General features: G+C 43.9%; 1 protein-coding gene across 1 annotated transcript in view; it reads left to right on the top strand.

Moving 5' to 3' along the window:
• Positions 1–10,696: 10,696 nt before the first annotated feature.
• DNER (delta/notch like EGF repeat containing) overlaps positions 10,697–23,852 on the top strand; it is a 411,277-nt gene continuing 398,121 nt past the window's right edge. The window contains exon 1 of the mRNA XM_069727849.1: positions 10,697–11,045. Within this exon, the coding sequence (XP_069583950.1) occupies positions 10,806–11,045 (240 nt within the window). The 5' untranslated portion in view covers positions 10,697–10,805. The remainder of the gene's footprint in view (positions 11,046–23,852) is intronic.

The following is a 23,852-nucleotide window of genomic DNA, read 5'->3' as shown; positions in this document are numbered from 1 at the left end:
GTTTAAATCTCAGCATCGGTATTATTCAGCATATATACAGGGTGGGCCATTTATATGGATACACCTACATAAAATGGGAATGGTTGGTGATATCAACTTCCTGTTTGTTAGTATATGGGAGGGGGAAAACTTTTCAAGATGAGTGGTGACCATGGCGGCCATTTTGAAGTCAGCCATTTTGGATCCAACTTTTTTTTTCCAATGGGAAGAAGGTCATGTGACACATCAACCTTATTGAGAATTTCACAAGAAAAACAATGGTGTGATTGGTTTTAACGTAACTTTATTTGTTCATGAGTTTACAAGTTAATGACCACTTTTAAAATGTGTTCAAAGTGCTGCCCATTGTGCTGGATTGTCAATGCAACCCTCTTCTCCCACTCTTGACACACTGATAGCAACACCGCAGAAGAAATGCTAGCACAGGCTTCTAGTATCCGTTGTTTCAGATGCTGGGGTCATCTGAAGGCAATTGTCTATGCTGTGAAGATATGGGATGTGCAGCATCTGACAATCTAATGCAGTTTTAGGTCGTATTTATACTGAAATATCGAAAATTCCAAAGGGTTCACAAACTGTAAAGCTTCACTGTGAAAAAAAGTGTGCACCCAAATGTGTCCAAAACCTTTAAGGCACCACTCTAGGGTTTTTTTTCTATTTTACCACTAATATCAGTAATGTAAGTTCACTGACTCTATTAATATATTTAACTTCTGCCATCTTCATCTGTTCTCAGCGCCGCTCTGGTCGTCTTCTGCAGGTTGTGATCTGCCATCTTGCTCCAGTGTTTGCTGGGCGAGCCAGGAGTCACAACTGAATGTAAGTCGATGAGAGACCGAAACAAAGCCAGAACAAAGCTCTCATAGACTTACATTGAAAGCTTGTGACAGTTACCTCTGACTTTCTGGTCAGTCAGAAGTTGTGGTCACAAGATAGTGGATCAGGACCGAAGCAGTGTTGGGAAGAGTTGAAGGCGGCGGCTGGTAAGTATATTACTAGAGTCATGTAACCTACATTAGTAGCACCACTTCAGTGCTGGAAAAAAAAAAAATCGCCGGACTGATACTTTAATCGAACAGTACACGCGCTAGGGGCACCAGAGGCGTAACTAGGGTTTTGATTCAGGGGGGATGAAACTTCTGAGTGGGCCCCTAACCTGGTAATCTTGATTATAACTGGGTAACGCACCCTATTAGTGGAGGAGAACCTCAGCAGATGACCGCGCTGAAAATGATCTCTATATAAAGACCAATATTAATATTACCGCCATATGGACAGTGATAAATACCAGTCCTACAGAACATATAAGAGATCACAGCACAGTTACAGATAATGACTTACTGCTGACGTTCTTTCTGATGGAATCGTTCACTTTTCCCGTCTTTTCCATCTGGCCCAGACCGACATGACAACTTCTTCCAGCCACAACTCGGCTGCAGAGAATACAACAAACACACATTTCACGTCTCATATTTTCAGCACTGTCCCCAATGGGACTATTCTCAACCTGCACAAACTGCTCATCCTGCTGATTCCCCAATATTGAGCCGCTGCTGCCATATGTGTCCCTGTTATTGCACCTATTGTGTGGCACTATGTGACCTCTAAATTCTAAAGCAACCCTCTAGAATATAGTAATGCCGGGTACAAGTGCCCTAGAAAACAGTGCCCACATTTTGTCCCCTAAAAGTAATATTGCCTTGTGTTTGCCCCTTTGACAGTCACAGTAACCTGAGTTCTCCTATAAAATTATAAGTGCCCAGTTTACACTTAATAATGTCCCGAGTCTCCCCCTGTACAGCTCCCCTATACACAGTGTGATGCTCTCTTATACACAGTATAATGCCCCTTCACTGTATATATACTGACCCCTTAATATCCCGCAAACAGTTTAATGGCTCCAACACTGCATGATGGCCCCCTAGATAGCCTCCATATAGCATAATACACCTGATAGTCCTCAATATAGTGTAATGCACTCCCCACAGGTCTCCATGTAGTATAATGCACTCCTCATAGGCCGACTCTATATAGAATAATGCACCCCCCATAGGCCTCCATATAGTATAATGCACTTCCCATAGGTCTCCATATAGTATACTGCACTCCCCTTAGGCAGACTCTATAGAATAATGCACTCCCCATAGGCAGACTCTATAGTGTAATGCACCCCCATAGGCAGACTCTAGCATAATGCAGCCCCATAGGCAGCCTCTATAGTGTAATGTAGCCCCACAGGCAGCCTCTATAGCGTAATGCTCTCCCCATAGGCAGACTCTATAGTGTAATGCACCCCCATAGGCAGACTCTAGCATAATGCAGCCCCATAGGCAGCCTCTATAGTGTAATGTAGCCCCACAGGCAGCCTCTATAGTGTAATGCACCCCCATAGGCAGACTCTAGCATAATGCAGCCCCATAGGCAGCCTCTATAGTGTAATGTAGCCCCACAGGCAGCCTCTATAGCGTAATGCTCTCCCCATAGGCAGCCTCTATAGTGTAATGCACCCCCATAGGGCAGCCTCTATAGTGTAATGCACTCCCCATAGGCAGCCTCTATAGTGTAATGCACTCCCCATAGGCAGCCTCTATAGTGTAATGCACTCCCCATAGGCAGCCTCTATATTGTAATGCAGCCCCATAGGTAGCCTCTATAGTGTAATACACCACCATAGGCAGCCTCTATAGCATAATGCAGCCCCATGAAATAAACCTCTCTTCCTTCTGGTTCCTGCATTGATCCGAGCTCTTGCTCATCTCCAGACCGCAGGCGCCGAGTAGTGACGTCATCGCGCCCGCTGTCAGGGTGTTGGCGTCGGTGACATCAGACGCTCACAGGAGGATGATGAGAGAGGGAGCATAATGCTCCTTCTTTCATCAATGTGGTCAGTTGTATCGGCATCTAGCCGACATACTGTAGTTAAAGCCGCGATGATGGGAGGAAGGGGCCACTGCTGGCACGAGGGGCCCACTGCTGGCATCGGGCCCCCCCGCCTGCTCAGAAGCCTCATAGCGGCCGAGTGACAGAACAGGGAGATCGATTCTCCCCAGAGGCGTAGCTAGAGCTTTTGCCGCCCGGGGCTGTTCCCGAGATTGGCGCAAACCCCCCCCCCCCCCCCCGCCCCCCGGCTCAATACACGCAAAGGTTACCAAAAATGGTTTTCCTGTTTTGTAGAACTTAAACTGGGCCTAATGGTGTCACCCCCACATGCCAAACCTGTGACTTAATACCACCACACCATGACCAGACCACATAGTGACCGAATAATACTACATACAAGGGACAAATACCACAACACCATTTCCAGACCACATATTACCACCACATAGTGACTGAATACTACAATACTGATCAGTAATAAAAAAAAACCCACAATACTATCACCATAAGTGCCAGTATTCACAGGAGATCTGTACTTAGTATGCAGTGTCTGTGTAGAGGTAATACAGAGATCACTGGTGGTATTATACACAGGAACTCTGTATATAATGTATAGGTAATACAGTGATCACTGGTGACATTGTACACAGGACCGCTGTATATAGTATACAGTGTATAGTGTCAGTGTATAGGTAACACTGACTCACCAGTGACGTCTCTAGGTGAAGTCCTTCATCTTTCATCCAGCACAGACCGCCATCATTCCTTCCAGCCAGGACTCGTCTCTGCAGGAAATAACACAGTTATCTCGAGCTCCGCTTGCAGAACACATTACTTAATTTTTCACAACTTCTACATTACACCACATGAAGACAAAAAGGCGATATAGTGTCACTCTGCACAATAACAGTACCGCCCCCCCCATTTAAAACAGTATACTCAAAAAATAAAATAAATACATCACTGCAGTAATAATATCCCTTAATTAGCCCCTATGGTAACACTATTCCCCACCCTGGCCCCGTTTATCTCATTCCTGGCTCCAGCCATATGTTCTCGTATCCTGCACTCATGACTATCCATTCTACCCCATATGATCTCCCCATCCTGCCCCACCAGCCTCCATCGTATCCGTCCTGCCCCATGATCCAATCCTGCCCCATGTCTCCAATCATGCCCCAAGTCCTGCCCCCAGTGTGTCCAGCAATCTGCCCCAGTGTGTCCAGCATATTACCCCCATGTTGTCCAGCAATCTGCCCCAGTGTGTCCAGCATATTACCCCCAGTGTGTCCAGCAATCTGCCCCAGTGTCCAGCATTGCCCCAGGGTGTCCAGCAGTCTGCCCCAGTGTGTCCAGCATATTACCCCCAGTGTCCAGCATATTACCCCCAGTGTGTCCAGCATATTACCCCCAGTGTGTCCAGCATGTTACCCCCAGTGTGTCCAGCATATTACCCCCAGTGTGTCCAGCATATTACCCCCAGTGTGTCCAGCATATTACCCCCAGTGTGTCCAGCATATTACCCCCAGTGTGTCCAGCATGTTACCCCCAGTGTGTCCAGCATGTTACCCCCAGTGTGTCCAGCATATTACCCCCAGTGTGTCCAGCATATTACCCCCAGTGTGTCCAGCATATTACCCCCAGTGTGTCCAGCATATTACCCCCAGTGTGTCCAGCAATCTGCCCCAGTGTGTCCAGCAATCTGCCCCATGGTCTCCTGTATTGCCCCAGTGTGTCCAGCATTCTGCCCCATGGTCTCCAGTATTGCCCCATTGTGTCCAGCATTCTGCCCCATGGTCTTCAGTATTGCCCCAGTGTGTCCAGCAATCTGCCCCATGGTCTCCAGTATTGCCCCGGTGTGTCCAGCATTCTGCCCCATGGTCTCCAGTATTGCCCCAGTGTGTCCAGCAATCTGCCCCATGGTCTCCAGTATTGCCCCGGTGTGTCCAGCATTCTGCCCCATGGTCTCCAGTATTGCCCCAGTGTGTCCAGCATTCTGCCCCATGGTCTCCAGTATTGCCCCAGTGTGTCCAGCAATCTGCCCCATGGTCTCCAGTATTGCCCCAGTGTGTCCAGCAATCTGCCCCATGGTCTCCAGTATTGCCCCAGTGTGTCCAGCAATCTGCCCCATGGTCTCCAGTATTGCCCCAGTGTGTCAAGCAATCTGCCCCATGGTCTCCAGTATTGCCCCAGTGTGTCCAGCAATCTGCCCCATGGTCTCCAGTATTGCCCCAGTGTGTCCAGCAATCTGCCCCATGGTCTCCAGTATTGCCCCAGTGTGTCCAGCAATCTGCCCCATGGTCTCCAGTATTGCCCCAGTGTGTCCAGCAATCTGCCCCATGGTCTCCAGTATTGCCCCAGTGTGTCCAGCAATCTGCCCCATGGTCTCCAGTATTGCCCCAGTGTGTCCAGCAATCTGCCCCATGGTCTCCAGTATTGCCCCAGTGTGTCAAGCAATCTGCCCCATGGTCTCCAGTATTGCCCCAGTGTGTCCAGTAATCTGCCCCATGGTCTCCAGTATTGCCCCAGTGTGTCCAGCAATCTGCCCCATGGTCTCCAGTATTGCCCCAGTGTGTCCAGCAATCTGCCCCATGGTCTCCAGTATTGCCCCAGTGTGTCCAGCAATCTGCCCCATGGTCTCCAGTATTGCCCCGGTGTGTCCAGCAATCTGCCCCATGGTCTCCAGTATTGCCCCGGTGTGTCCAGCAATCTGCCCAATGGTCTCCAGCATTGCCCCCAGAGTCAGACATAAAGAAAAAAAAAAAAAAGTAAAATCCTCACCTCTCCCGTTCCTAGCGCAGGTCCGGTGCAGTCAGCGTCTCTCCGGCTCTGCGACGCTCAGGACAGAGAGGCAGAGCGGCGCGCACAGTAGTGACGTCATCGCGTCCTCTGCTCTGAGACGTCGCAGAGTCAGAGGACGCTGTAGCTGCCGGCGCCGCAGGAACCAGGAGAGGTGAGTATAGAGCGGGGGGCGGGGGCCCAGGGGCGGGGGGAGCCTGGTCGTGGCGGCGGACGGCGCCGCCCGAAGATTTAAAGGGGCGTCTTTGTTTTTTTTTTTCTTTCTCCTGCAGCGCCGGCCGCCCCCCGCATTGTGCCGCCCGGGGCGGACCGCCCCCCCCGCACCCACCTTCCTACGCCACTGATTCTCCCTGCTCTGCCGCAGAATGTAACTGTATCGGCGCGATGTGTACGCCGATACAGTTACAGTAGCGTAGCTCCCGTTGGGCCCACTCAGAGTGCGGGGCCTGGGGCGACCGCCCCCTCTGCCCTCTTGGTAGCTATGCTACTGAGGGGCACCCTTGACATGGCTAAACTTTTAAGTGCAACTTCCCACTTAATTGTTTCCCTCTTTTTTCCACCCACCACCCCCCCCCCCCCCTTGATTGACAGCTCCGTCTTTCTAGCCATAGAAGGGCAGAAATAGATGGAAAACAAGTAGGTGAAAGGTGCACTCAAATAAATTAGCAACACCACAATTAAATTGAGCACCTGAACTTGGTTTAAACAGCCATTTTGTGCTGACAGAGTCCCTTTAAAACTCTCCCATGTATGTGACCTCAGGACTGAAAATATATAATTTGGAATAGAAATGCAGTCAGAAAAGATCATGAATTACCGCACCTGATATACTGCACAAGTATAGGAGGGGATATGATTTCATGTAATCAGGATCAGCCAAACCATGTTTGAAAATAGGGGTAATACAAAAAATGTTCTAGACTGTTTCTTCCATTATTACTATTTTTCTTTTAAAGGGGTTGTTTAATACATGACAACCACTTCTTAAATATTAAAATAGATCCAATAAAATAAAAAACACATACTCACTTTTCAGGCGATGTCGGCGCTATGTCTCCTTGTAGTCATGTGACATTGTTATTTCACATGAGCGCTGCAGCCAATCAGTGGCCGCTAATCGGCTGCAGTCTTAACACTTTTGTCAGACGGAACAATTCTAATGGAAGAGTCCATATCAATTTTGTTTCACGCTGTGCAAGATTACGACTAATATTGCCATATCTCACAATTTTGTCAATACTCTTTCTGTTTGGAAGTGACGGTCAGTCTTTTGATATTTGTATACATAGGCTCTCTGACCAAGCACTCCACACATCAGCCTCTGACTGTTTTAATCACAGCTGGATCCTACCTACCAATATAAATGTAGGCTATCAGGCCATGAGAGGAATCACATTAGGATAGGTCCCAGCAGAGAGAATCGCCTTGTCGTGGCTGCCGGGTACACATTAATCGGCCAACTTATACGCTAAGTATTCTACATTTTTTCTATTTTCTAGAGCAGTAATGCAGTTCATTTTTCATATATTTCATGTTTGCATGCTATAACGCTACAGAGTGCTACTTTATTTGTTATTTATCTCAGCACAGTCGCTGAGCTCAGCACAGTCGGGCAGCTTTGGTACGCTATTAAAGGGACTACATCAGCAGAGGATGACTAGTAAAACCAAATATAGGCGCTTGGTGTACCAAGGATGGGGTCAATCATTTATATAAACCTCCCCACCTGCTTATTTTCCATTCATCTCTGCTCTCCCCTCTTTTTTAATTGGCAGCTCAGTCTTCATAGAGCCAGAGAAGGGCAAAGATAGATGGAAAGGAGGAGGTGTATATAAATTATTGATCACACTATGAAGCACCGAGCTCCTGTACTTGAACAGTTGAACTGTACTAATTGAGTCTCTTAAACGTGCAGATTAATTCCGTATCAGCAGGTTAATAGCATTTTGGGACATGACAGGTATGGAGACACGGGTCTCAGCGGGTGCTCTAGTCCGCTTGCTCAAGACCGCATGGATAAGTAATCATCCCACTGAATGCTCACTCTCCTTTTAACTTGCGCATAATACTACTCAGACCACAAAACAGGCACATACACATAGAGATTATAGAGTCTCACCCTTCCGTTGACTCGCCGGGATTAGAACTGCTTCCAAGGCCGACTACACCAACCAGTGGCCCTCCGACAAGCCTAGGAATCTGAATGAGAGCAGTGAGGTACGTGGCCAGGTGACCTGATTGTCCCAACCTGTGTTCTCTAAAACATCTCTTCAGTATTCAGCAATGGTCAATGGAGCAGATGTGTGTTCTTCCAGGGACCGTGGTTCCCTAAGCTGATCTTATGTAGAGTCAAATCTGTGTCCCTCGTGATGGAAACATGATGTCTCGCTGTTGAATATAACTCTCATATAACTCTCATCATTCTCCCTTGCTAGTGCTGATATCAGCGCGAGCAGGGGAGAATGATGAGAGCGGTCTTCAGCACCTGGAGCCTGGGAACAGTACCGCTGCTTCACATGTGCGCCGGCACATGAGGTACTGATGTGGCACCCAGTTGCCACAAGTATTACACGGACACAGATTTCTCTGGTACTGGTTTTTACGTAACTGGAAATATCAGGACGTGTGAAAGAGACCTTATAAAGTGAGTGTTGGGCTATGTTCATAAGGAGCTTTGGAGAATTTTGTTTTTACGCAATCCACTCCAAAATCCTACAAAACCACTATGAAAGACTCTTCCTATTCAATTCTATGGAAAATACACTTTGATCTTGATATGAGTTTTTTGAGCATTATTTTTTCCTGAAGAAGTTTTGTAAAAGGCCTGGTGGGAAAGAAAAAGTGCATATTACTCCTTTGAAGCAAATCCTGATGACATCTGCTCCAAACTTGCCACCGTTTAGTTCAAAGGCTGCAAAGAAAATCTTCATGAAGAAAAACGGTTCAAAACCACTTCAGAAAAGAAAATAAAACTCCTCCAAAAACCAACCACCCCACCCCCTAAAAAAGGAGTGTTTTCTAAAGTGGTTTCTGCTTGAAAAATTAATTTTTGAATGACTCAAAATTTCCATGTGAACATAACCTTATAATCCCAGCATCCAAAGAAAGTGAGTTTTGCTGGCTTGAGAGAGATTGCGCAGGTAGCACCACAACTCATATCTTGTGATAATGCCTGTGTGCAGGCGGTGCAGCGGTATCCCCAGCTGAGAACATGTGTACATGAGACCCACATGTATAAAAACTACAGCCCCCATTCATTACTGCATTTGCGCATGTTTTGAGTGTTTTGTGCCTTTTTCTGTTTGTGCTATATTTATTTTTCCATTTGTACGCTTTATACGACTACTTTATATACCTCTCCATTTTTTATTTTTTTTTAAGGGGGGGGGTTATGTGTGCCCGTTTAGGGTTTCTAGATGTTTTTGCCTTTTTAATTATTTGCAACTTTTCAAAAAGTTGCATAATTTGTCTGAAATGTACTCCATCCCTCCTCCACAAGTAGTTTTATGTATCTCAGGAGATTTTGTGTCATTTTGTGAAAAGTACCACTTTTTGCACTAATAGGTTACAAAAAGGCTAAAGGGAACAGACGATTCACACCAAACCATGGGCAACCACCAAACATGGGCAGCCACAAACCCACGGGCAGCCACTGATCCACAGGCAGCCACCAAACCACATGCAGCCACCAAACCACGGGCAGCCACAATCCATGGACAGACACCAATCCACGGGCAGCCACCAAACCACGGGCAGCCACAAACCACGGGCAGCCACAATCCATGGACAGACACTAATCCACGGGCAGCCACCAAACCACGGGCAGCCACCAATATATGGACACCAATCCACGGGCAGCACCAAACCACGGGCAGCCACAAACCACGGGCAGCCACAATCCATGGACAGACACTTATCCACGGGCAGCCACCAATCCATGGGCAGCCACAATCCATGGGCAGCCACAAACCATGGTCAGCCTCCAATCAATGGGCAGCTACCAATCTACAGGCAACCACCAAACCATGGGCAGACACCAATCCACGGGTAGCCACCAAACTATGGGCAGCCACCAAACCATGGACATCTACCAATCCATGGGCAGCAAACCACGGGCAGCCACAAACCATGGACAGACACCAACCCATGGGCAGCCACCAACCCACGGGCAGCCACCAAACCATGGGCAGCCACCAAACCATGGGCAGCCACCAAACCATGGGCAGCCACCAATCCATGGGCAACCACCAATCCATGGGTAGCCACCAAACTACGGGCAGCCGCCAAACCACGGGCAGCAAAAATCAGAGCCTGGCTGCAGGATTGCTTCCAGGTATATTCTTCTCTGAAACGCTCCAGCATTGCAGGAAGAATATCGTTTCCAAAGCTGTCCGGGGAGCCCGGTGAGGACTGTAGGGAGCGATGAGGCTGATCCGCTGTGGCCCCAGCCACCTCTCACCCCACGGCCCCAGGTGACTGACAGGCCTCTCCTTATGTACAGTCTGGGGCATTGCGGTCAGACATCCTGCTGTCAGACTCGGAGTCATGCTGCCCGTTGATCCGGCAGCATGAATTGGCTCACAAGTTCCCTTTCAAGATGAAAAATAAAGGCCATTTTTAAATTTGCCCAAAATTCATGAACCACATGCGCCATTTTGAAGAATTTGGTGCAAAATGGCAATGAATACCGTAAAATAAACAAGAAAAGCGACTTAAAACCCACAAATGATGACTCCGGGCCACAGAATATGTTCAGGTGTGACTTCTACATAGAATGGACACCACCACGCCGTGCCGGACCCGGCCCTCCCAATGGCGGCTGTGGTGGGACGGCCTTCTGCACCATCTCACTGTGCACAGGTCAGGATGAACAAGAAAAATGGCTGTTGTCCATAGCAACCAATCAGGTCACAGCATGTCTTTTTCTGTGGTTACACCATGAAAGCTGTTATCTGATTGGTTGCTATTTGCTAAGCCTATTTGTGGCTACCATGTAGTATAATAACTCTGCGCCCACTACGTACGCTACAGAGCGACCATTCCCCACCTGCTCCCCGCCCGCCTCCCCCGTTATTGGCCGCGCCCCTCCCTTCCCCGCTCTCCATCCTGTCACTCAGCGGGTTGTTATGGTAACAGGAGCCGGCTGGTTGCAGCTCAGTGATCGCAGCATCCAGAGCCGGGAGCGGGTACCACAAGCCGCGGACACTTCCCGGAGAGCAGCGCAACCAGCAGCCGCCGTCCCCATGCCGCCTCCGTGCTCTCCCGCTCGTCTCCCGCAGCTGTTCTTTCTTCTTGTCTCCGGTCTTCTCCTGGTCTCCTCGGATCTCCGCGGGGAGCCGTGCGGGGGAGAAGCGTGCGACACTCAGGTAATGGTCGTGCGATGGCTGGAGGGATAGAGTCCTGTGTGACTGCATGTAACATGGACGAGACAGCCCCTAATGTATCCACAGTGCGGGGAAACACGGGACACGGACACGGGGAGAGAGCGTCATGTCTGCGTGTAGCAACCATGTGAGCGACGGCAGCGACCTGTGTGTCCGACGGGTGTCCCAATGTCTGTAACCTCCATCTATAGCTATCATATCTACTGTATCTATCTATCTATCTATCTATCTATCTATCTATTATCTATCTATCTATCTATTATCTATGACCTATCTATCCATTATCTATCTATCTATCTATCTATCTATCTATCTATCTATCTATCTATCTATCTATCATCTATCTATCTATCATCTATCTATCATCTATCCATTATCTATCTATCTATCTATCTATCTATCATCTATCCATTATCTATCTATCTATCTATCTATCTATCTATTATCTATCTATTTATCTATCCTTCTATCTATCTATCTATCTATCTATCCATCCTTCTATCTATCTATCTATCCTTCTATCTATCTATCTATTATCTATCTATCCTTCTATCTATCTATCTATCCTTCTATCTATCTATCTATTATCTATCTATCCTTCTATCTATCCTTCTATCTATCTATCTATTATCTATGACCTATCTATCCATTATCTATCTATCTATCTATCTATCTATCTATCTATCTATCTATCTATCTATCTATCATCTATCTATCATCTATCCATTATCTATCTATCTATCTATTATCTATCTATCTATCTATCTATCTATCTATCTATCTATCATCTATCCATTATCTATCTATCTATCTATCTATTATCTATCTATTTATCTATCCTTCTATCTATCTATCTATCTATCCTTCTATCTATCTATCTATCCTTCTATCTATCTATCTATTATCTATCTATCCTTCTATCTATCTATCTATCTATCCTTCTATCTATCTATCTATTATCTATCTATCCTTCTATCTATCCTTCTATCTATCTATCTATCTATCTATCTATCTATCTATCTATCCTTCTATCTATCTATCATCTATTATCTATCTATCTATTATCTGACTATCATCTATTATCTATCTATTCTATCTATCTCATATCTATCTGTCTATCTATCATCTATCTATTGTTCTATCATTTATCCATTCATATCACCTACCCATTCATTCAGCTCAAGTCTATCTTTATCACTCTATCCGTCCATTTGTACATCCCTTTTTTTTATATCTATCTATTATCTATCTATCTATGTTTATATCTATCATCTATCTATCTATCTATCTATCTATCTATCTATCTATCTATCTATCTATCCTTCTATCTATCTATCTATCTATCTATCTATCTCATATCTATGCCATATCTGTCTATATTAATCTATGATAAATAGAAAGTGAGTACACCTCTGCCTTTCTCTGTGTCGATCACATGGTTTCTATAGGTTGAAGTTGTGACATTGTGTATAATCTATGACATTCAGATGATGATACTGATATTTTCGGTGTAGATGACGTGTACGTCGCCTTAGATCCTCTATATGTTTATCTCTGTATATATATTTGTGTGTACAGGGCTGTACGGGTTAACATTTCGGCTGGGAGATTGTATTTTTGTTGCTCATGACTTTCTATCCATGGAGACAGGCCGTAAAGATTTGTATTGATCTGTAATCTGATATATTGGGATGTATATATATATATATATATATATGTATATATATATATATATCTGGGCTGATGTCACCGTGCAGGTTGCAGTCTCATTTTGCTGAGGTGCGAGTTGAGTCAGCGCTGGTTGTCGTTTTGCATGGTTAATAATGCATTGTTTGCACTGGGTTCTGTGCCAAGGCTGAAAATACCAGTCACAATAACAGTTATTTCGTCACGTGGGTTGGATGTGTGAATGAATGGCTTAGTCATACACCTGTGATTGAATCGCACAAACTACATCACAGGTCACGTGTCGTTCTTAGCGCCATGGATTATTTTAATGCAATTATATAGGTCATTAGATGATATCATCATTCAGCCTTGGAGACCTGAGTAATGGTTTTCTGCTAGAATCAAGTCAATGGGATTTAATATATAGGAGGATGAAGCTTCCTTCCATTATCAGAGGCCAGAAAGCTCCGTCATGGCTCACACAGTATTAGGAGATTGACATGGGGCTTATGTTGGATCCTTACAGCATGCCATAAGATGAGAAATAGTATATGGCTTGCCATCATACAGTAACCATATGTAACATGGAGGAGGTACCTGCTGCAATTATTGCCAGCTACTGGGATCAAACCTAAAAGGTCCCCTGCCTTCACTTTCAGTGCCCTGCCCTCCCATCGCTGGATGAAAAATAGGCAGGGGAGGATGAGAAATAAGCAGGGGAGGGACCTATTGTGATGCTTGTATGGATGCCCCTGGTGCACAACATTAAGATAACATCTGAGCTATTGGTATTGACATACATAGAAAAGAAGGGGCTCCACAACAAGGGTCAGATCAGTGCTGGGTATTTAAATGATCCTTGTGCTTTTAGACTTAATCTCATTTAATAGATAGTTAATAAATAGACAATCTGCAAATCAGTTTATTTAAAGTGCATGTTGCCTTACCCCTCCCACACGCAAAACTTTTCAAAATGCCGGCATCTCTCTTTTATAAAGCTTGATGTTCAGTGACTGGTGTCAGGTTTAATCCCAGAAGGAGTACAGGAAGGTGTGAGGCTACTTTCACACTAGCGTCGGAATCTCCCCGTCGCAATACGTCGGGCAGAGATTCCGACGCTAGCGTTTAACGCACTGCACAACGGAGGCAGCGGATGCATTTCTCCGGCGCCTCCGCTGCCCCATTGTAAGGTGCGGGGAGGCGGGGGCGGAGTTCCGGCCGCGCATGCGCGGTCGGAAAAAGCGGTCCGTCAGGAGCAAAAAACATTACATGTAGCGTTTTTTGCTCCCGACGGTCCGCCAAAGCACGACGCATCCGACGTGTGGCAATCCGTCGCAATGCGTCGTCAATACAAGTCTATGGGGAAAAAACGCATCCTGCAAGCACTTTTGCAGGATGCATTTTTTCTGCAAAACGACGCATTGTGACGGATTGCAGAAAACGCTAGTGTGAAAGTAGCCTGAGGGTAGAGGGGAGCAGAGAGACAAAGACCTTGCTTATGGCAGGCATACCAGAGATGTGGGCCCTTAGTATGGACAGGCAAGCCGATGGATAGTGGCAGGAGCAATGCATGCTGTGAAGTGATAGGAAAGGAAGTTCCAGCACATATAGTGCTAACAGAATGCTCATAAAGTGTTAATGTTACGATACAGTTTATGAATATCAGGAAAGCTCCTGGACTGATATATGCACCAAAAGCAGTTTTACCATGTGGAGATGATGGCAGGAAGTCCTTGCATTTCTGCAAGTTTTGAATAAAAGGACAAGTAACGCTTTAAATATCTGCCTTCACTTTGTTCCTTATTTTCAATGCGATTGTCCACACATTATCCAGTAACCAGTATTTAATACTCAGGTTTAAGAGTACATAAGGCTCATGCAGACTGAGGACTGACATTCATCTTCTGGGCTGTGATTCTCCTATAGGGAACACATTGTCATATTTTGAACCTTCCGAAATGTTCTAATAGTACAAAATGTCAATGCAAAGTACATGATAAAATGACTCCATTTGGTAATGACTCAGATATACCTGTAGAAGACCATTTTCTGAAGAAATGATCCCAGCGATAAAGCAATGCAAATTAGCCCTCCACCAGGAGGAGGAAAGTCGTGGCTCTAGTGCCAACTTTTGGTGTTGGCTACCCTATAGGTGACTGTTCCATCACATAGCATACCCTGACATGGGACACGGATCCTTACACTACTGTGCGCTGATGGGCGATCTTAGTTTAGCTAAAATAATAAACCACATGGGATGTAAAGAGTCAAACACTGGCCTATAGGGTAGCAGTCCTGATGGGTGAAACAAAGAGTCCGCTTTCCTTCACCAGAGGAATGCTAATTTGCATAGATTCGGATTTCTCCACCGTGGATTTGATGTAGTATAACTGTAGAAATCAAGGATATCTGCTCTTAAGTTTTTGGTCACTCTCTTGGACACCAAAGAATGTTATTGAACCGGAGGCCATTGTCCATGAGGAATGGGACTGCTAGAAACTGATGTCTGGTTGAGCATCATGTTTGTAGCAGGTTATAACAGCCAAAGGGGCTTTACAAATGACTACAGACACTAGTCTGAGACTGCTCTACTCAGTAAAAGAGTCATTTTGTGTTGAACTATTTACATCATCTGTTTGTTTTTCTTGCAAACAGCAGAATGTTTGTAAATTGGTGAATAAACCTAATTTTCATTAAGGTTTAAATAATTTAGATTTAAGCCGTACATAAAGTGAACTCATTGATAACTACTGTACATTCATGCTAAATGCACTTGGGCTCATTATACTGTATGGAGCATTATATGGGGCCCCTTATGCTTCAGCCCCTTATTCTGTATGGAGCAATACTGTGTATGGGCCCATTATTCTGTATGGAGCGTTATATGGAGCCCAATATTCTGTATGGAGCATTATATGAAGCCAATATGCTGTATAGAGCATGATATGGTCCCCATTATATTGTATGGAGCATTATATGGGCGCCCATTATACTGTATGGAGCATTATACAGAGCCCATTATACTGTATGGATCAATATGTGGGGCCTATTGTTCTGTATGGAGCAATATAAGGTGCCCATTATTCTGAATAGAACAATATATGAGGACCATTATTCTGTATGGAGAAATATATGGATTTTGTTATACTGTATGGAGCAATATATGGGGCCCATAATACTGTATGGAATAATAAATGTGGCCCATAATACTGTATGGAATAATATATAGGGCCAATAATACTGTATGGAGCAATATATGGGGTCCATTATACTGTATGGAGCAATATATGGGGCCCATAATACTGTATGGAATAATAAATGGGGCCCATAATACTGTATGGAATAATATATAGGGCCAATAATACTGTATGGAGCAATATATGGGGTCCATTATACTGTATGGAGCAATATATGGGGCCCATAATACTGTATGGAATAATAAATGGGGTCCATAATACTGTATGGAATAATATATAGGGCCAATAATACTGTATGGAGCTATATATGGGGTCCATTATACTGTATGGAGCAATATATGGGGCGAATAATACTGTATGGAGCTATATATGGGCTCCATTATACTCTATGGAGCAGTATATGGGGCCCATAATACTGTATGGAGGACTATATTGTCGGACCTAAAATGAAAACTCTTGAATTCCCCGAGGACACGCAATGTGCGCTGCGAGGATTTGCCGATTTCTGAGCTATTGTAAAATGTACAACAGATATCACTCATGTAATGTGAGAAGTAAGCGAAATCTTTGGCATTGTATTATACCTATATCTGTGCATCATGAATCATGGTATGTGTTAAAGGGGCCACTGAGACTTTTTTGCCCGGTGCCCACGAAAACCTGGAGTCGGCCCTGGCAACAGTGGAGTACATGGCTATAGATCAAGGAACGACTAGAAGGACAACGTCATCATATGCTATGGTAACAATATAAAGCAACGAGTAATGGGGACAGAATACAATAGAAAAGTGCAAAAATAGGAAAAAGGCAGAGAGAGATGGTTCAAGAATAAGAAGTGGTAGTGGGCCTGTAATATACTGTAACCTTATAAGACCAAGGCCTGTGTTGTGAATTGTGGATGAACGCATGTGATGTTTGGCGACTACATTTAAGTAAATTTGCTGCAAGTATCACATGTATAGAGCTCCTCTGCGGATTTTTCCGCAGCGGATTTGATAAATCTGCAGGGGAAAACCGCTGCGTTTTTTACTGCGGATTTATCGCGTTTTCTAGTGCGGATTCCGCTGTGTATTTACATCTGCAGTTTTCTATTGGAGCAGATGTAAAAACGCTGCGGATTTCGCACAAAGAATTGACATGCTGCGGAAAATAAAATGCTGCGTTTCCGAACGTTTTTTTCCGCAGCATGGGCACAGCGTTTTTGGTTTCCCATAGGTTTACATTGTACTGTAAACTCATGGGAAACTGCTGCGGATCCGCAGCTGCGGAAACGCTGTGGATCCGCAGCAAAATCCGCATCGTGTGCACATAGCCTAAAGGTCAAGGATCCCTTTTTTTTAATTAAAGATCCATCCAGTCGACGCGCCACACAAGGGTTACAGATGGTTTTCGTCTCTCGACCTGCTCTACCGTATAGCCCTAGCCTAAATCTCCTCAACTATTATTAAGAGGTAGAAAAATTCAAAGGGATTTGCAAGTGATCAACATAAAACTTGAATAGTCCTTAGGAGGTAAAGGAAGTTTTCTAAAATGTTCTGCTAAGTCAGTGGAAATGGCTGAAAGTGAAATATTCTGATCATTATGACCTTCGTAGTGGTCTCTCACTGATTTCTCTGCATTTTGTATAATATTGAACACATTTGTTTTATTATTCAACCAAAGACAGATTGTGGCACTTTAGACACGTATTTATTACTCTTATCACTAAACTTATTTCCTCATAAATCATGGTCTCTTTGGAGCAAACTCTAGATAACAACCTTTATTGTTCTGGCTTCACACTAGTGTTGTTTTTTTTTGCGTGCAAATTCTTTTATTTCGATTATTGCTTTTCATTCCATTTTCATCAATTTTTTTGATCACCGTATGTTCATTTTTACCGACAGCAGGGGTTTTTCATGGACCTATTAGCTTGAACGGGCAATTTTGGTCCTCAAATTGGATCGAAGTTAGGCATGTCTTTTGTTATTGCGGACAGTTGGTTTACAGGAAAAAGGACACGAGAACAGCACTCTAGACTATAATGGGTACATAGCAAGAACTGGACGTTTAAACCCATATTCAAAGTAGCCAAATTACCGAAGTAATACATAATCCTGTACTTACCACTAAATCATATAAAATAAAGCAATTACAAAAAATATAACAAGTTTATTAATAAACAAGTTAAGCACAATTTGAAAAGGCAAAATCCATTAAAAAACACATAAACCCCAATAAAAGGAAAAAAGGGCAGTGTGATCAGATGTATAAACAGCATGGAAAAGCACAAAAATGCCAGACAATATAGCAAATCAATTAGAACTTGGGACTATAGTTCTCACAATCAACAGGAACATAAAATATATATGGCGCTCATATTTGGTATTGGTGTAACCAGTCCTAGAATGTAGTCCCACCAATGCTACAAGAAAATGACCATATCAGTGATATATAGTAACGAACCAGTCAAAAAAAAACCTGCATTGGTGCCCTCACTATTGAAATATCACATGACTAGCATCCATAGCCACCATGTGCCATCATGCAGAAAGCACCACCCTGTCCAGTACCCCGACCCATGTTTCGCACACAGCTTCTTCAGGGGTTGCCATATATATTTTATATTTTCCTTCAATCGGGTTTTATGTTTTTGTTTTTTTAATGGCTTTTGTCTTTTGTAATAGTGTTTAAATTGTTTATTAATAAAGTTGTTATATTATTTGTAAATAGAACTCTTTGTACTTCATTATATATGATTTGGTGGGAATTATCGGATTATATACAGTTAGGTCCATATATATTTGGACAGAGACAACATTTTTCTAATTTTGGTTATAGACATTACCACAAAGAATTTTAAACAAAGCAATTAAGATGCAGTTGAAGATCAGACTTTCAGCTTTCATTTGAGGGTATCCACATTAAAATTGGTTGAAGGGTTTAGGAGTTTCAGCTCCTTAACATGTGCCACCCTGTTTTTAAAGGGACCAAATGTAATTGGACAGATTCAATAATTTTAAATAAAATGTTCATTTTTAGTACTTGGTTGAAAACCCTTTGTTGGCAATGACTGCCTGAAGTCTTGAACTCATGGAAATCACCAGACGCTGTGTTTCCTCCTTTTTGATGCTCTGCCAGGCCTTCACTGCGCTGGTTTTCAGTTGCTGTTTGTTTGTGGGCCTTTCTGTCTGAAGTTTAGTCTTTAACAAGCGAAATGCATGCTCAATTGGGTTGAGATCAGGTGACTGACTTGGCCATTTAAGAATATTCCACTTCTTTGCTTTAATAAACTCCTGGGTTGCTTTGGCTTTATGTTTTGGGTCATTGTCCATCTGTAGTATGAAATGAGACCGATCAGTTTTGCTGCATTTGGCCGGATCTGAGCACACAGTATGTCTCTGAATACCTCAGAATTCATTCAGCTGCTTCTGTCCTGTGTCACATCATCAGTAAACACTAGTGACCCAGTGCCACTGGCAGCCATGCATGCCCAAGCCATCACACTGCCTCCGCCGTGTTTTACAGATGATGTGGTATGCTTTGGATCATGAGCTGTACCACGCCTTCGCCATACTTTTCTCTTTCCATCATTCTGGTAGAGGTTGATCATGGTTTCATCTATCCAAAGAATGTTCTTCCAGAACTGTGCTGGCTTTTTTAGATGTTTTTTTAGCAAAGTCCAGTCTATCCTTCTTATTCTTGATGCTTATGAGTGGCTTGCACCGTGCAGTGAACCCTCTGTATTTACTTTCATGCAGTCTTCTCTTTATGGTAGATTTGGATATTGATACGCCGACCTCCTGGGGAGTGTTGTTCACTTGGTTGGTTGTTGTGAAGGGGTTTCTCTTCACCATGGAGATTATTCTGCGATCATCCACCACTGTTGTCTTCCGTCGGCGCCCAGGTCTTTTTGCATTGATGAGTTCACCAGTGCTTTCTTTCTTTCTTAGGATGTACCAAACTGTAGATTTTGCCACTCCTAATATTGTAGCAATTTCTCGGATGGGTTTTTTTTCTGTCTTCGCAGCGTAAGGATGGCTTGTTTCACCTGCATGGAGAGCTCCTTTGACCGCATGTTTACTTCACAGCAAAACCTTCCAAATGCAAGAACCACACCTCAAATCAACTCCAGGCCTTTTATCTGCTTAATTGAGAAAGACGTAACGAAGGGATTGCTCACACCTGTCCATGAAATAGCCCTGGAGTCAATTGTCCAATTACTTTTGGTCCCTTTAAAAACAGGGTGGCACATGTTAGAGAGCTGAAACTTCTAAACCCTTCATCCAATTTTAATGTGGATACCCTCAAATGAAAGATGAAAGACTGAACTTCAACTGCATCTGAATTGTTTTGTTTAAAATTCATTGTGGTAATCTCGATAACCAAAATTAGAAAAATGTTGTCTCTGTCCAAATATATATGGACCTAACTGTACATGCTGTATCCATAAACCCATAACACCTCTCCCCCAAATAAAACATGACCTTGTAGATCAGCACCTACGCCTTGTGTGGTCTAAATGTGTAAAAAGGATATTATACTGTATTCCGATTGTGTAGGAGGATCTTAGGGTGTAGAAATGAACCATGGGTCACATTAGTTTTTTTTTATTTGGTTTAATAAGGAGTAGCAACAAATGATGGTGAATCACAAAGCGACAATTCCATGAGGTGAATACCAAATATATTTCGGAACCTGTAAGTCACTTAGCTTGTGACTGGAAGGGAACCATCTGACTTACTGAAACAAAAGAAATAGTGAATATAAAACATATAGGGGCACCTAGCATTCTGTAAGCAAAGACATTTCTAGGATATTTTTGTTTGCAGCGCTGACATCACACTGACAGCGCTGCAGCCAATCAGTGAGCTCATTGTCTCTCCGCCGACTAAGGCAGAGCCGCTCAATGGTATCGCATCGACAGCGCTGCAGACAATAACCAACATGAAGACCAGCAGTGGAGACTCAGCACTGGACCTGGGGAGGGTGAGTAAAGGGCAATTTGTTGTTTTGTTTTTTTAAAGGGAATCTGTCAGCAGAATTTCACCCCAAACTATATGTTCAGGAATAGGTGGCGCTAGGTGGGAAATAGAGCTGGAGCGACAGAGGCTTCAGATCTACAAATAGCTCTTCAGTCTCATTCGCACATCAATACAAATACTGATTTCTGAGTGACAAAAGAACAGGCTGACCATGGAAAGGTATTGCTGGACTTGTCTTTGAAAGAGCTACATGCACCTATAAATAGTTTGGAGGGACATAAATTTGGTGCATTTTTGCAGGACAGCGATGTCAATTTGTAGAGACAGGTGAGTGCATCCATCTGAGCTTCCTTCCATCAGTCACTTATCTGGATACTTTCTTATCGAGCTCCCGCTATGTTCAGCGAGATTCAGAGAACGGAGGTCATTGCTGTTACCGTAACTTGATTGTAACTTCGATGCGATTCCCTTTATCGTGAACTCATGTTTCATTACAAAACTGACAGTGATGTTGCCACTTTCCTGACAACGTGCTGTGATAGAACAGCTTATATCCATGTGTGTTATAATGCCGCTATAGATTTATTAGCTATATCAATATCAGTTCAAAGGATGGAGGTGGTGACTACAGATTTACAGTTTCTGCAATGATCAGAAATGTGCCATTTGGTAGCAACATGAATCTATAAAGATATACACAGCTTTTATTTTCAAGGATGTTTGTTTATTAGACTTACAAAAGCATAATACCCTTTACAAGTATAATTTTATTAATAAAGATTAACATTTCCAATTTGGGAAAGGGTATTATGTTTATGTAAGTCTAGTTTGATAAACCCATATTCCGCCTAATTTTTGTTAGTAAGATGACTATTACTTGTCTTAAACTTGTTATATCTGTAGTACCTCGAGTACATATTTGATATGAGTCTGTGTTCGCCTTCTAGTTTTGGAACATGTACCGCGGAACCGCGGAATGTAGATTCCAGTAATGTGGCATTTACTGGGCTGCTCACCATACTTTTTATAAAACTGCTATTTTATTAGCAGGAGATTATCACTAGAGCATTAGTAAACCTGCTCCAATGTAGTCTTCTATATTATTGAGCTTTGTATAACCCCGCCCCCACCACTGATTGGCAGCTTTCTGGCTATGCACAGTGTATACACAAAGCTGCCAATCAGAGGTGTGGGTGGAGTTATACAGAGCTTAGCATTCAGAGAACCGGTAGACCTGCAGCAGGTAAAGTAAGTGATACATCACTGGAATCAGAGTCTCTGCCCCTACATCATGCTGCTCTCAGGCGGGGTAGCAAAAACCTGGTGACAGATTCCCTTTAACTGGATTCTTGGCAGATTGCCACACAACACGTCTGATCTGTAAACTCCGAGTGCTGGAGGAACATTGGCGTATAAAGTCAGGGTCACTGTCACATCTGTGTCCGACACACCTATGTAGACAGTGATATCAGTAACTGCACTCTGCTCTGCGATACTGCAGTACCTTGTGTTGCAATAGATGGAACAATAGCTACAAAGATGGCGTTAAACGTTGCATGAATGAACCCATTAATTTTGACTGGACTGGCTTACTCTCCACTAATGGCAGATGTTTGGGGGAACGAAGGGTTGGACATGTTGACTTTTACCATGCCTGATCCTTTAATTGTAAAGGGAGGTAAGCGAACAGAGGGGTCTGGTACTAGCTGAACCTCTTTTCACTGATAAGAACTCATGCAAGCTCTGCCAAAATCATCTATATATTGGGAGGTCGCAGTGGAGGGATCTTCCTACAGCTAAATAAAGTGTCTAGCTAGCGTTATCCTGCATAGGAAAAACTGTCCAGTACTGAAGAAGCTAACGGTATTGTGAGAATTCTGCTGACCTTGATCATTATCTATAGGAGGCCAGGTTGGGCCTATTTATAGAGCTTTATGAGAAGCTGCCCGGTACAGTTAGGTTTCAGTCTCAGATGTGTCAGATGAAAGGCTCCAGACCTGCGGATCTTACACGGGTAGCTGGGGAGCGGAGCACAGAGCACGTCCCCTGGAGATGGCGGATACTGCTGCCTTCTATCCGTGTCAGTGTAGTATAGACGTAAAGACTTGATTATACCCTTTCTTTTAAGTCAACTCCAGCGAGGCCTTGAGAAGCCAACGAGCGAGCTCCTGGTATTATTTGCCAAGGCTGATGTTGACTTCACATTTCTTTCTCCAGGACCTAGGCCAGCGGCGGGCACGGCTCAGGTATAGATGTGGCATCTTGGTTAGGCCTAGACTAGAGAAGTCATATCCCCGTCTGATGCTTTATTATCTGTCCACGTTTGCTGATGATGTCGCGAATGCTCCTCTTTCAGTCTCTGTCTTTCTCATATCCCCTTCCTCCTTCTCTCGCTTCTTCCCCGGCCTCTATTTTTCTTATTGATTGAATGTCCTCCTCCCCCTGACATATCTGTTACAAAGCTGCTCCCACCTCCACTTCTTCTCATCTATCGGTCACTTTATCATCTAGCTACAGAGCGCCTACTGGATCATCCGTATGTGACTAAAGCCAGCATTGCACATAATGTTTTCCATCATTCGGTACATCCAGTAATGAGTTTTCCTAATGATAATTGGTGTATCCTTAGTAAATGAAAAGAGCTGCAGAACATGGAGCTGAAATAATTATTCTTCCTTTATGCACATATTTCGGTACATTTTGGCTCCCAGCTGAGGTTTTCGTATGTGTGAGTATGAAGCTAAAACATTTCAAGAGAAAGGAAAAAGGTGCAATAACCATTATAGCTGCAGAAACCAGTGTGCTTTTCTGCTACTCTATGTGTATATGGAAACTTTGGACCAGTCACAAGCAGGATCAGCTATGTTGGTTGCAAGGCTATGGTCATTGAGGTTTTGCATTGTCCAGGTGCGAATTCTGAAGATCCTGATTCTGAAGAATGTAATGCTTGGTAACTAATA

The sequence above is a fragment of the Ranitomeya imitator genome, chromosome 5 (assembly GCF_032444005.1).
Source record: "Ranitomeya imitator isolate aRanImi1 chromosome 5, aRanImi1.pri, whole genome shotgun sequence".
Taxonomy (NCBI): Eukaryota; Metazoa; Chordata; class Amphibia; order Anura; family Dendrobatidae; genus Ranitomeya; species Ranitomeya imitator.
The sequence above is the reverse complement of the archived record's forward strand: the minus strand, read 5'-3'. Positions and strand labels throughout refer to the sequence as shown.